General features: G+C 43.7%; 1 protein-coding gene across 6 annotated transcripts in view; it reads right to left on the bottom strand.

Annotated features, from left to right (window-relative positions):
* Positions 1 to 4,282: 4,282 nt before the first annotated feature.
* DEAF1 (DEAF1 transcription factor) overlaps positions 4,283 to 13,417 on the bottom strand; it is a 44,755-nt gene continuing 35,620 nt past the window's right edge. The window contains exons 11-14 of one of the 6 annotated variants that reach the window (XM_075928249.1): positions 11,703 to 11,768; positions 8,636 to 8,725; positions 8,137 to 8,229; positions 4,290 to 5,390 (exon numbers count right to left, since the gene is read on the bottom strand). In XM_075928249.1, coding sequence (XP_075784364.1) covers positions 5,262 to 5,390; positions 8,137 to 8,229; positions 8,636 to 8,725; positions 11,703 to 11,768 — 378 coding nt within the window. In that variant the 3' untranslated portion in view covers positions 4,290 to 5,261. Of the gene's footprint in view, positions 5,391 to 8,136; positions 8,230 to 8,533; positions 8,726 to 11,702; positions 11,769 to 13,417 lie in introns of all 6 variants that reach the window. The other 5 variants (XR_012903683.1, XM_075928246.1, XR_012903684.1 and 2 more) reach the window with 5 other exon arrangements.

Raw genomic sequence — 13,417 nt, 5'->3', positions numbered from 1 at the left:
CATTTTTTTTTAATTGTATCCTTTGGTATATATGGCTGTGACTATTTTCTTCCACTATTTGATCTGAGGAAGTGGGTCTGGCCCACGAAAGCTCATCATCTAATAAACCATCTTGTTAGTCTTTAAAGTGCTACATAGACCTGTATTTTGTTTCACCTTGACCAAGAGGCTTTCCCCAACTCTGTACCTCACGGAGACGGCTCCTCTTCCTCTCAGTAGCACTGGCAGGTGGTGGTCCTGGGAGTGGGCTCCCCTACTGCAATAGGGTTGGGAGAGAGAAGCCTTCTGCTCCCTTCAAACAGCTGCAGCAGCTAGCATGGCACCTTGTTGGGGGCAGCATGTTGCACTCCCCAAGGCACACTGATCAGCTGGTGGCCTCCGTTGCAGCTGCTGCATTTGCACTGGGAGAGGGGAACACGGCACTGGGCAGAGCCTGCTCTAGCATTCTCAACAGGCTGCAACTCATTTTTCTGCCTTCTCCTACATGGTGTCTCTGAGTCGGCCTCGACCGGCTCCCTAGTGCCCCACGTTCCTCAGCAAGGCCAGAATCCCAGGGTAGTCTTCCCCACTTCGCCCTAGCACTGGTAACTAAAGGATGTATCCACGTTTCCAATACAGGGCTCCCCAGGCAGGGCCCAAAAGTACTTGGACTGTGGCCTGAAGGGCCATGTCAGTCGGTTGCTTCCTAAGTCACAGTAGGCCAATTCCAGCCCGAATGCTGCTCTATTATCTTCTGCCAGGGGCAAGTTTAGCCTGCTTTGTCATGGGATGGTACCCTGATTACCAAAATTAACCTCCTCACTGCCTGAGGCTGGGCAGAGGTACAGCAGGCATTACTTGCATGCCGGGGGTGGGGTGGGGGGGGGGGCGGTGGTAAGATTTTCTATCTGTGATTTGAGCAACACTATTGTGCCCTTTTCAGCTTCCCCAAAATGGCAGGTGTCTTTGCGGGCAGATAATTTCTAGTGGCTGAGATAATCCAACTATGCCGCCCCCCAACATCCCAGCAGGGAGGACTTCATTCCATGCCACAAGCGTTCCAGACAATGTTTAGCATCTCACGGGCTGTATTTCCCACTGTGCTTAGATAAGATGTGGGCCTGGTGCTTCCTGACACTTTTGCAAATAAGAAACTCAGAGCTGCGGGAAGTCTGGCAGGCAAAGGCAGGAAACTGGAACCGGAATTGGGGGATATGAAAATATTTTGCCAATAAACAAAGGAGACAGTGGGGTCAAGTCGTTAGTTAGAGCAGGGGACTGAGGGTGAGACAAAACAGGAGTCAATGGGAGTTTTGCCACTGATTTTATCAGGGCCCTGATTTCACCACTGAATTCTATTTATGGCTTCACCACTAATACATGATGTTAGTTGGGCAAGTCACACAGCCTGTGCCTCAGTTTCCCCATCTATAAAACAGGGACAATACCTTGATCAGTTCAGTCGAATTCACATTTTCAGAGAGCTTAGAAATTCTTGCAGGGAAGGTTCTACACATGCAAGATATTATTAAATCATCTGAAATACTCAACAGATAAGCAACCAAACAATGAAGAGCTAGAAATCAATCATGGAGTTGACATAGCTATGAACAGGGACCAAAGCCCACTCAGTTATAACACTATATATCAAGAATATAATCTTAATGGAAGTCCATGGAGTTACTCCAGACTTATACCATAATAACAGACCCGAATGAGAGCCTGCTGATATTTTGTGTTTGGGCAAAGCAGAACCACTTTTATTTTTGCCTTGTTGCACATCTGTCACGCTTAGGTTATAAAAAGGTTTCAGTTGAAATAAGGAATGCAAGGAGAAACCATTTTCAAGAACTGATTGCTAGCCAGGGAGATGAGCTCTGCACTTATACAGAGTTAACATTAAGAAAACAAGGCACATTTTCAGAAACTCACTATTTTAAATATCTCAAAAACTACACAACACGATAGTTAAGCTAACATGGAAAAAGCTATTTTTGAATTATCCAGCTTGGACCATGTTGAGGACATTTCCAATATTTTATGGCCAAGACTTACAAAAGTAATTCATGGGAATTGAGGTGACTAACTGAAATGCAACAATCTGCAGCTCACGTAAGCTACTTTTATGATTTACTAACACAGACTGCTCTTTGCTCAATAATTTATTATGTTACTTATATGCCTTGAAATGGGAACTATTAGCGCGTCACTATTGCTATAGTCCTTTATTCATAAAACAGCCTTATTAAGTTAAGGAAAGCTAAGCTAAGGCCCAATAGCTGCTTTTATACAGATACATACAAAGTATTAAGGATGCCAAAGCATTTTAGAAGACTAGACAGTAAAAAACCAGACATCATTTCTGCCCTACTTAAAACCCTGAGTCTCCCTTTTGATTCATTTCATGTAGCAATAGCTTAGCATAGGAAATGCAGAAAAACAACACTTCCAAATTAAGCTGTAGAAGAAACTTAGGGAAAGAATATAAATTATTAGAGCTGATCCCAATGGTCAGTTTTTGACAATATATTTTGTAGAAAATTTGTTTTGTCAATTTCCTCCCCCAAAACTTAAACAAACAAGCAAACAAACAAGTCCTTTTACTGAAAGCTGTTGGGTTTTTTGACTACCGTTAGAACTGATTCAAATGTTTTGATCAGACATTTTTAGCAACGTTTTAATTGCTGCCAAAAACTAACCAACCAACCAAATCAAGCAGTAATTTTCTGAGTGGACTATCTGGGGAACAGCAGGGCTCTTAATAGAGAATGCCACAGGATCTTTAGTTACAAGTTACCAGTACGTCAAATTTACATTTTTTGCTCTGTTCCTCCAACAGTACCAGTATGGAACTATTTCTCTCTCTTTCTCTCTCTGATGGTGAATAAAGTCTCTTAACAAGATAATGAATATGAGGATAACAAAAAAACAAAAAAAGCCATGAAAATAGTTATTTCAAGTCTAAAAGCAATGGGTGTGTCTAGTCTGCAATATTAACACTCAGAGGTGCTATTTCCAAGCTAATCTACCTGTTATCTAAGGCCCCTCTCTATGTTCTGGTGTGAGAGTCTGTGGAGATGCGCAGTTGCATTTTGCCTTATTCTGGCAGAACAAGCTATACCTCGATCAAGAGCTTTATTAACTTACAGCCACAACTTTGCTTCTGGTGAATTCAAAAGTAGCTCAAAAAAGTTTTGCCTTCTAGCATTTCCTAACCCAACCAAGAAGAATGGGAAACAAGTACTTCACTTAAGTCAGGAAAAGGAACAAGCTGAGCCACTTCGAACACACTCAAATTACCAATGAGAAGACACAGAATATTTCTCTTTTCCCTAATATGTTCTCAATTAAGATCAATTACACACAGACAGTGACTGATAATTATTGCCACCAACCTGTGCTAGATTTCAATCCTCCTCCTAGGGGAAAAGGCTTCATGTTCTATCAAAACTATCCTCCAAACCATCCCGTTTTTCTTGGTTCCAGCTGGAACTCCAGACAAGAGACTGTTATTAGCAGAAGCAATCTTACTGGAGAGGGACCATGTGTGATACCAGCAGTACAGGAGTCTAACCTGAGATTGCAAACCAGTTTCCCCCTTCTTAAAGCAAACTCTGGTTTACTATTACAATAACATTAGGTTTCATTGATTCTAAGGCCAGAAGAGACCATTCTGATCATCTAGTCTGACCTTCTGCATAAGAGGTCCTGGAATTTCACCGAACCATCCCTTAACTTCTGTCCATTTGTCAGTCTACTGATTGGGACTGTGCTTAATTTTAAGTCAGGATATCAGTCCCATGGTGAGTTCATGTTGAGTGAACAGAAACAATGAGGAAGGCACGTCAGTAGATTTCTTGCCTGGGTCAAAGAAAGCATGGAGGAAGTTTTTCTTACAGGTCAGTGGCAAGCCCCAGGTTCAGTGTATTTGAGGATACCTCGCCTGATAAGTCTCAGGGTATGTCTACACTTGCACCTTCTTTCGAGAGAGGGATGCAAATGCAGCTGAGCGAAATTGGAAATGAAGCACGGATTTGAATTTCCCACACTACATTTGCATATTCGCATTATGGCGCTATTTCGAAAAAAGAAACGCTGTCTAGACACAATTATTTCAAAAGAAAACCCTTCTTCTGAAATAAACCTCATTGTAGGAGGAATAAGGGTTATTTCAGAAGAAGGGTTTTCTTTCAAAATAACCGCATCTAGACAGCGTTTCTTTTTTCAAAATAGCGCCATAATGCGAATATGCAAATGAAGCACGGGAAATTCAAATCCGTGCTTCATTTGCAATTTCACTCAGCTGCATTTGTATCCCTCTCTCGAAAGAGGGTGCAGGTGCAGACATACCCTAAGTTACCTGTTAATTTGCCTTGCTATGCCTATTTAGCTAAATTAGCCCTTTTTGTAGGCATTTACTTCAACTGTCAGCATTTTGTTTCAATAGCTGCAGAGAAGTTCCACCATCAATATGCGAATGCCAGGAAAGAAACCATTTTATACTCTTACTTTGGCTCAGGTAGATCCAATTTTGGCAAGATGGTTATCACAAAAAGGCAGCTCAAAAACAGTGTTGTGTTGCTTCACCTGACTGTGCTGAGCAATCAGGTCCATGCTTTCTGTTTAACAGTGCTCCGGCAAACACTCTTGGTGTAAAAGGAATATTACAGTAACACGCTTTCATGATTTCACTGTATTTTGTTTAATGACATGACATCTTCTGTTTATATACAAGTGCAGAATTTCCAATATGTAAAACTTAGCCCTGGGGGAGAAATGAATTAGAAAAAGGGGCTTCTATTGACAGAACACAGTTTTATGATATATGTTTTTAAAGAAAATTAAATTAAACAAATGAAGGAACATTTATTGTTTCACATGAGAGGTAGGGTAGCATGGGGTGGAATGGAACACTGGCACATCTTAACTTTCATTCCAACCACTGTAGACGGCCCTCAGAAGAGATGGCTCTAACACTGAAACCCCTCTGCTGTGCATTACAAAATCTTGCAAGTTTTACTTTATAGTCCAAAGTTCCTTAAGTGGGGGTGGCCTCCTGATCAGCAAGTCTAGTTATCTTTCCCAGATAATGTATCCTTAGTGTCTGCTTTGCTAAGATTTCAAGTAGGCCTGCAGAAAGGTGCTCAAGCATCTTTGGAAGACGAGCTCACTGATGGGAAGAGTTCAGATCCTAGATAACCAACAACATGAGCTCCCATCCAGCTTGCTGATCCAGCCAAGCACCTTCCCTTCTTATCTAGGACTTCAGCGACGTAGATTTTTCAGACTGCAACTTTCTCCATGACGCTGTCTGTGACATGCACCTCATCCGCTTGCACCGTGACTGTGGCTGACTGACCACACATGTGCTGGTGATCTTTCCAATCCTGCAAAGGAGCATGCAGAGAGAACTTGAAGAGAGACAGTGTCAGAAGACGGTGGGTATATCTAAAGATCAAAAACACACCTCAGTGCCAAACTTGTTGCTGTGACCCTCTGTGCACAGGTCAACTAACTTGGGCTTCGGAGCCTGGGCTCCAGCCAGAGCATCTACTCTGCAAGCACAGATCAGCTGACCTGGACCCTGAGACTAACCTCTGTGAATCTTTTTTGCTATGTAGACATACTCTGTATGATCTTGTGAAAGCCAATAGCAGCACCACCAGATAAGGACTTGGGAACACTTATTTTTATAGTATGTCTGTTTCCTTAAAGAATCACTACACATTTGTCAGGCTTTATAAACCACATTAAGGAACCACTTCCCTGACACTGGAGTGAAATGCAGCAGTTTCTTAACAGTGCACAGAAAAATCATACCAATTTAGGAGAGAACATAAGGAATGAAGTATCTGACTGAAATCACAAAGGGAATGAAAGGCAGAAGGTCAATTCCCCTAACTGGAGTTTACTTAGGACACCAAAGGGCTACCACACTCCGGTGAAAAATACAACAGGAGTTTTAACGATCATAAAATGGCGAGGACCTTGGATGTAAATTTCATCTGAAAAACAACAGGTTTCTAGCATTGTGCTGGGGCACTGTTTCAGTACAAACAGGGGAAAGTTGGTCTTGGCCAGTACAGGAAACTGTCACCATTCGCAGTGGATGCATTCCTGCCACCACCGCGAATGGCAAAATTCATGAATACTGGGAGCCACAGCCCCCCGCAGGGAACTCACTGCAGCTGCCAGGAGCCATGGCGAGTTCCCCCACAGGTCCCAGCCTCCACCACTCCTCCTGCAGGCCAGGCCAGGAGACCCCTGCGAATATGCGGAACGGCGAATAGCAATTCTGCCAATAACGAGGTTTTCCTGTATCCCTTTCTAGTAATATCCTCTTTCACCTGCTGGTCTCATATTCAAATACTAACCAAATCTAGACCTACTTAACTCAAAAGATATGATGGGACCACAGACCAGCAGGGGAAGGATGAAGATCATAAATGAACTAGTCTAATATAGGCCATCTAGAGAAGACAGAGTTTGGGGTTGCAGCTACCAACAACTGGATGTCCTGCATTATTTGTACAGCATTAGCAGCATGCCAGGTGCCTGGAACAGGCGCTTGCATTGACTAGTAAAAAAATGATGCGTGACACTGCTGCCCTGGGACTCTCCGGAAAATGTCCTTTTTAGATTTTAACAGCATTTTGCAAATGTTCAGTCATTTTCTGACTATTGTACCACTTGCATTCTAAATGGAACTGCAGCAGTAATTACTATTCACATCAAACTGTGGCTTACAAGTTACGAGAAGAGCATTAATTTGTTTAGTATTAAATAAATGATTATTTATTCTCACTGCATTTGGCTTCAACCAACAGGACTGAATTAGGACACGCTCCAAGAACATAACTTTGGCTAAACAAAATTTTTGGTTCCCCTTTAAATTCAGGCAAGAAATAGGTACAGAATGCCCCAGCGAGCAGAAAGTAAGGAATATACAGCACAAAAAAAGAACAAAAGTTGGTTTAAAAGTCATACAGTACCACCTCAACTTTCAAATTCATTTTTCCCTCTTGGGAAATTGTGAGTAACTCCTTGGTTTGCTTAAACTCTGCCCCAATCCGTGTATGTATGTTATCACCAAAGGCAGAGATCTCAAGCTACCTATGGTCTCAGTAACAATGTAGAACAATGTATTCTGGAAAGCTGTTCCCAAAGCAGGAAGAGCCAAGGGAAGGTTTACATTAAATCTTAATCTGAGCCTCTGTGACATTCTGGGAATCACTCAGACCAGGGCAGGGTTCTAGCTCCATCTGCCCCATCACCTTGAATGCCTCAGTGTGATGCTGCTAGGACTCAGAGCCCAGATGCCAGCAGCCAGCCTACAGACATTCAGGTCTTATCTAGACTTGCCCCAGCCTCGCTATGCCTGGCAGCTCTTCCAGTCCAGAGTCACCTCAAATCTACCTCCCCATGTTGCTAACTCCCAGAGATTCAGACTTCTCCCCTTTGGTTCACCACCCCTGATGGAGTGAAACTGGCCTTCACTAGCACGCCACTGTGGGACACACTTCCCACACTTGGCACAACAAAGCCCTGTTTAGGGTAAAAATAAACACAAATTTGATCAATCAGAAAAAGGCAAGTCGCCACAGCTTCATGCTCCCACCATCTCACTTGGTGAGAGGGTCAGGGCCCGTTCTGGGCCTTACCTCGATTTGCATTTTACCATGGCCATTTACTTTGACCTGGTGAGCTGCAAAACTGAGAAAACCTGTTCCTAATATTCCAAACAGCAGGGTGGCAGCAACATCAAAGACTGTGTTATTGACACATGGGCACAGGTCATGCCTGCCATGTTCACTTGGGGCACACACAATGGTGCAATGAAACTTGTGTGTTACTCCATAGGGAAGACTAACATGCTGTGTGGGTATTTTTCCTTTATCAACTGGTTTTTGAAGGAGGTTCCTAATGACAACGTGGAGTCAAGGGAAATGTGTTGTGTGCGCATTAGGGGACAATTAACTTATTTCCTTGTTCTTTAGGGACTGCCTGAGGAGGGATGTCACACTTAACTACGCTTAATCTCTTTTCAAAGCAATGTTCAGTTTCTGTGATACAGACAAGTGATGCACATAAACAGATCTGTATTGTTCACTGAAAATGGTCTCGTTTTCCCCCTTTCTTCTGTGGCTTCTCTCTGACTGGCAGGGCCGCTTGGTAGACTGCCCCGGCCTGCTCTCTGCTGGTGACTTCAAAATCACCACAGCTCAGCCCCAGAACATGCAGGCAGACTGCCTACAGGGGGACAAACGTCCCAGTTGCATGTTTGCTTTTAAAAAAAATGTGACTGACAAACTCACAAGATGCAACAGGCCCTTGGGGATGATAAGCAGAAAAAACACAAATGACCTAAAAATGCTGGAAAAAGTCTAAGAAGAAGAAAGACCACACTCTTATAGGCAGCCCGTTATGTTCTCAGTCATGGCGTAATCCTGAGTGACACTGTGAGCAGCAGCCAGGGATTTATCAGGTCTGCAATCTGTAGACTCAGATTAGAAAATAACTCACTCATACTAATATGCTGGCCAGACCTCTTTACCTTGCTTATCTGGGGGTATTCAGTATATCCATGCACCTGTTTCGCCAGATATGCTGATTGCCTTTAGACAGTGGCATCTGTGTCTTATAAAGAATCCATTACCTTCCGCTGGCAGAAAGTTGAGCAGTAATTGACTTTATGGCATCCAGTGCACTCATTCATTGCTTCCCGACCACAGTTTACACAGGACTGCTGCAAAAATGAAGGACAAAGTGGATGACAAAAAGCTAGGTGCTTTCCATTCAAATAGCAATTTGGTTGAAGCTCATGGCAATGCACAGGAAAAGCAGCACAATGGCTTTGTAACAGCTCAGGGAACAGTTCTGGAAATACATTCTCCCTCCTGTTTTATTTTAAGTCACTTCAAAAAGCAAAATAATTCTGAGTCAGCACATCAATTTCCCAGCATGCCATCCTTCTGCCTTTCTAAAGAGCAAACAGCGACTCAAAGCTATGAAGCAGAACTTGGGACATTGGGGAAACCTAGCAAGATATCAGACAGATGTTTTACTTATGCTGATTTGATGTATATGAAGACACAGTCGACCAATGGAGGTAAATAGTAGGGATGTAAGCGACTAGTCAAGTAGGTGACTACCCGATAAGCTTAGGCTCATTAGATAGACGAGTCACTACTCAAAGAGTCGCTTCTCTCCCCGGAGGGGGAAGGGGGGGCATGGGAGGGAGGAATCAGGAGAAGCAGGAGCCAGTGCTGGGGGGAGCTGGCTTAAAAGCTGGTTCCACCCAGCACCGTCTCCATGGGGGAGCAGAGGAGACAGAGGTACAGTGGGACACAGGGCACAAGCCAGGACTCAGCTGTCCCAGCTCACATCTGGTCCTCCGCTGCACCTCTGTCTTTTAAATGAGGTAAGAGCCAGGTGGCTCTTACTACATTTAAAAGGCAGAGCTGCAAGCAGGGTTAGCTTCTAGGGTAAGGAGCTAACCCTACTGTGGCTCTACAGTTTCTCCCCTTCTCAACTAATTGAGTAGTCGATAGAAATTCCATCGACTACTTGATTAGCTGATTAAATGCAATTTAACATCCTTAGAAAATAGTATACAGAACTCTTCACTGCAGTAGATTCCTCTCACAAACCACCAATCCACAAACAAGAAGTTGAATTCTTCTGCCTCTTTCAGGTAAACCTAGGGTTTAACAAGAATGGACTACAAGAACAGATCAAATTAGGACTGAATCCGGATTTCGAATGGTTCTCTCACTACAAAGGTAATTTTCTCTGTGTTGGTATTCTCACCTCCCCATCAGCTGCTGAAAGGGAGCCACATCCACCGTGACTCCATTGGCATATTTAACAGCAATCCTACACTTGATAAGTTACTCCCTTTTTTTGATATACTAATATATACCACCCTGCCTCTGTAATTTTCACTCCAATGCATCTGATGAAGTGGTTTTATCTACAAAAGTTGATGCCCAAATAAATGGGCTAGTCTTTAAGGTGCCATTGGATTCCTCATTTTTGAAAAATGGACCAGGTACTCAAAAGGGCTTGGAAAAGGGAACTTCATCTAAATTGGCTTCAGATAAGGTTTAAGAATGCATTGCTCTACTGGAGCCTTCGCACACATATATACTCTGCACTCCGGCTGGCCTCATCAATTTTCATACAAGATACATACAAAAACTTTCGTTTGACCAATGTGCTTTGTTCCTTTACTCCAACTGTTTACTGGTTCTGACTGCAACAGAAAGGTGTGCATGGATGTTCAAATAGCTGGCTCACACTCCATATTTAATTTTCCCTGATTTTCACAAGAGGAGGAGGGGTCCTACAGACATAGAACATTGTGTACTAAATGCAAAGCAACATCTAGACACATGAAAACAAAATGAGACTTTAGTGACTGAAAAAAACATAATTGCTTATATGACCAAAAATAGCAATTTCTTAACAGGAAAGAGAGATGGGGGCGGGGGAGGACTATTTTGGAAGCACAGAGGCAGAATCTGGGGGTAACTACACCCTCTCTTTTCTCAGAAAGGACAAATGGATTCTCTAACTGCAATACTAGGTTCATAAATATTTTGGTGTCCGTTACTTTATCCCTATCTCAATAAAAATCCAATTAAAAATGAAAAGAGCTGTATATTTAGTTGGAAAGATCATTTAATCAGGGCAGCCAGGGTACATTTCATATAGCTCATTCAGTTTCCAATTCATCAAATTACTGACATGTCATTAGCAAGTCGGTGCAGTGGTGTAATGTCACCACAGGAAATATAGTTCTTGGCTGTGAATGTATTGTCACACTGTGGCAACAAGCAATATTTAGTTCAGCTGCTCCCTCTCTCTTTCAGGCACAACTGATTTTACATCCAAGCTCCTATTAACACTCAGCTCATTCACACTGTCGGTTTGCACCTTATCTGCATACCTAGAAATAAAGCCAGTGCAACAAAACTATATTCAGTGTTTAATGTTCAGGTATAAATGCACAAAAACAAGGAGAGAGTTAAAGCTCCCACTCATGGGAACTCATCCCCACTGATGCTTAGCGAACTCAGTTGGTACTTTACCCAGTACTACGAGATACTGAAAAATACACTTTAATACACAGACAGCACAAATATTATGAGAGGCCTGTCGAGTTATCTAGAGACAATGCTCTTAATGAAGAGATCCAGTCTGAACCCCAGCTCAAAGCTGCCAGGAGCGCTGAGAGATGTAAAGGTGATGGTCAAATCACAAAGCGAGGGGGCAGCTCACTATTCTTCACCAGCAGTACCTGCTATGCTAATACAGCTCAGAAGGGACTCGGGTTAGCCTGTCCGGCCAGAGGTGAAATGAGACTTGTGAGCATGGAAAGCCATGTTAATGGGACACAGGATTTGCCAGGTCATATCATGCTTTCATCTAGCCTGATATCCTTACGCCTGCTAGAGGACAAAACCAGATACTTCAGAGAGAGATTAAATAAATCCGATCCACATGCTGATGCACACACTGATGCTGATCCAGCTAGTGCACACTGCAAGTTGCCTAGTGTGCTATGTTGCACCACAAACCACACAGTGTTTGTGAGAACAAGCCCTGTCTCTTGAGCTGAGAAAGGACAAAAAAAGCAGGTACAAACCTGAAGAGCACTCTTAAAGCATGTGACATTTCCAGGTGGGATTTAAAGGCTGCAACAGCAGCCTTGATCTTACCTTGATGATGATTTCTGTTTTACCATCAACATCTTCCGTTTGCTGAAATAACTGGCTTTGATATTGCTGCAACGAAAGAGACATTGGAACCATCACTGGGCATGCGTAGCATGGCTGTGAGGTGAGGCAGCACGGGGAGCTACTTACATTGAAAGAATATTGTGCCTCCGCACTGTGGTAATAGAAATAATAGAGCTCATTCTGTGCCACTACTGAACTGGGGAGCTGGAGGACAGGGGGAGATTGTGGGCATGTGAATGGGCCATTACCATTCCTTAAAAGAAGGTAACATCAAGGGGTCCGCTCAAGGTAAACAAAAGAGCCTGCATGAAGACACTCTGCTTTAATCTGACATGGAGGTTCACTGCTTATGTAACTATCAATTAAAGGCAATGTTAAAGCAATCCCACTTCTTCCCTGCACCAGAACAAGAGCTAATCCATTAACTGGATGTCTGAGGGGGTGCACGACACAGTGTAGATGCTTCCCGCAATGATGGGAGGGTTTTTCCTTCGTGGTAGATAACTGACCTTCCCCCCCACCCCGGAGCAGCAGCAGCTAGGCTGACGAAAGGATTCTTCTGTCAACCTAAATATGTCTCTACACTGGAGGTTACTCTGGCTTAACTACAGCCCTCAGGGGTGTGAACTCTCCTAAACACATGCCTCTAGACCAATCTAAATTGTAAGTGTAGACCAGGGCTTACTGATGCATGACATGACACTTACCAGAAGCAGTGCAGGTAGCAAAGGTATAAAGTTAAAGGTATTTCATGACCACTAGCTTGAGTCAAATTTCCGTTACACCATTAAGAACCCACATTTATCTGCAGCAGAATCTCAGAGCCCTGCAGCATCTAGGGCTGTAAAATCCTGGTTAATCAGTTAACTGCTTAAACGTTAGGTTATCCTAACATATAACCAGTTAACTGACTAACGCGGGATCTGCTCTGGGGACTGCTCCAGCCTGGGTGGAGCATCCCCTAGCCCGGGTGGAGCAGCCCCTAGTCCGGGTGGAGCAGCCCCTAGCCCGCGGACTGGGGGTGCCTTGGCTCCTCGCTCACAGCCCCTATCCGAGGCAGGCCCCCTGCTGGGGGCTACTCCAGACCCCACTACTGGTTAACTTTTCACACCCCTAGCGGCAGCTGGGTTGGACTCACTGGGCTGGGGCTACAGGGCTAAAAACTTCAGTGTTGACATTTGGCCTTGGGCCGGAGCCTGGGCTCTGATACCACATGTGGCAGGAGAGTCTGAGACTGGGCTCCAGCCTCAGCCTGAATGTACACATTGCAATTTTAGCCTCATAGCTGAGCCACACAAACCTGAGTCAACTGCCCTGGGCCTGTGGCTGTGTCACAGGCATTTTATTGGAGCGTAGCCGTACCTAGCGAGAGCAGACGGACTTTGGAGGAATGAAATATCCACTAAATGAGAACAGGGGGAAAAACCCAAACAGATATAATAAATGTCTCAAATCTTTTTGAAACGACACTGGCTGTGCTATCCTGTCCCCCAAAATGCAAACACAAAAGTAGGGGTAAAGGATCCACTGCAGTCCAGCTACTCTAGTAGAACAATCTCATCAAGTCAAAGAACACGCATCAAAAATCCTTTGGATTTATTATAATCTTCACACTAAGCAGACAGACACATTTGTCAGGATACCTTGGCAAACCCGGATTTTTTAAAAAGTTAAGCCAGATCTGTAACTTGGTT

The sequence above is a fragment of the Pelodiscus sinensis genome, chromosome 4 (assembly GCF_049634645.1).
Source record: "Pelodiscus sinensis isolate JC-2024 chromosome 4, ASM4963464v1, whole genome shotgun sequence".
Taxonomy (NCBI): Eukaryota; Metazoa; Chordata; order Testudines; family Trionychidae; genus Pelodiscus; species Pelodiscus sinensis.
This window is presented reverse-complemented; position numbering and strand designations above follow the sequence as displayed.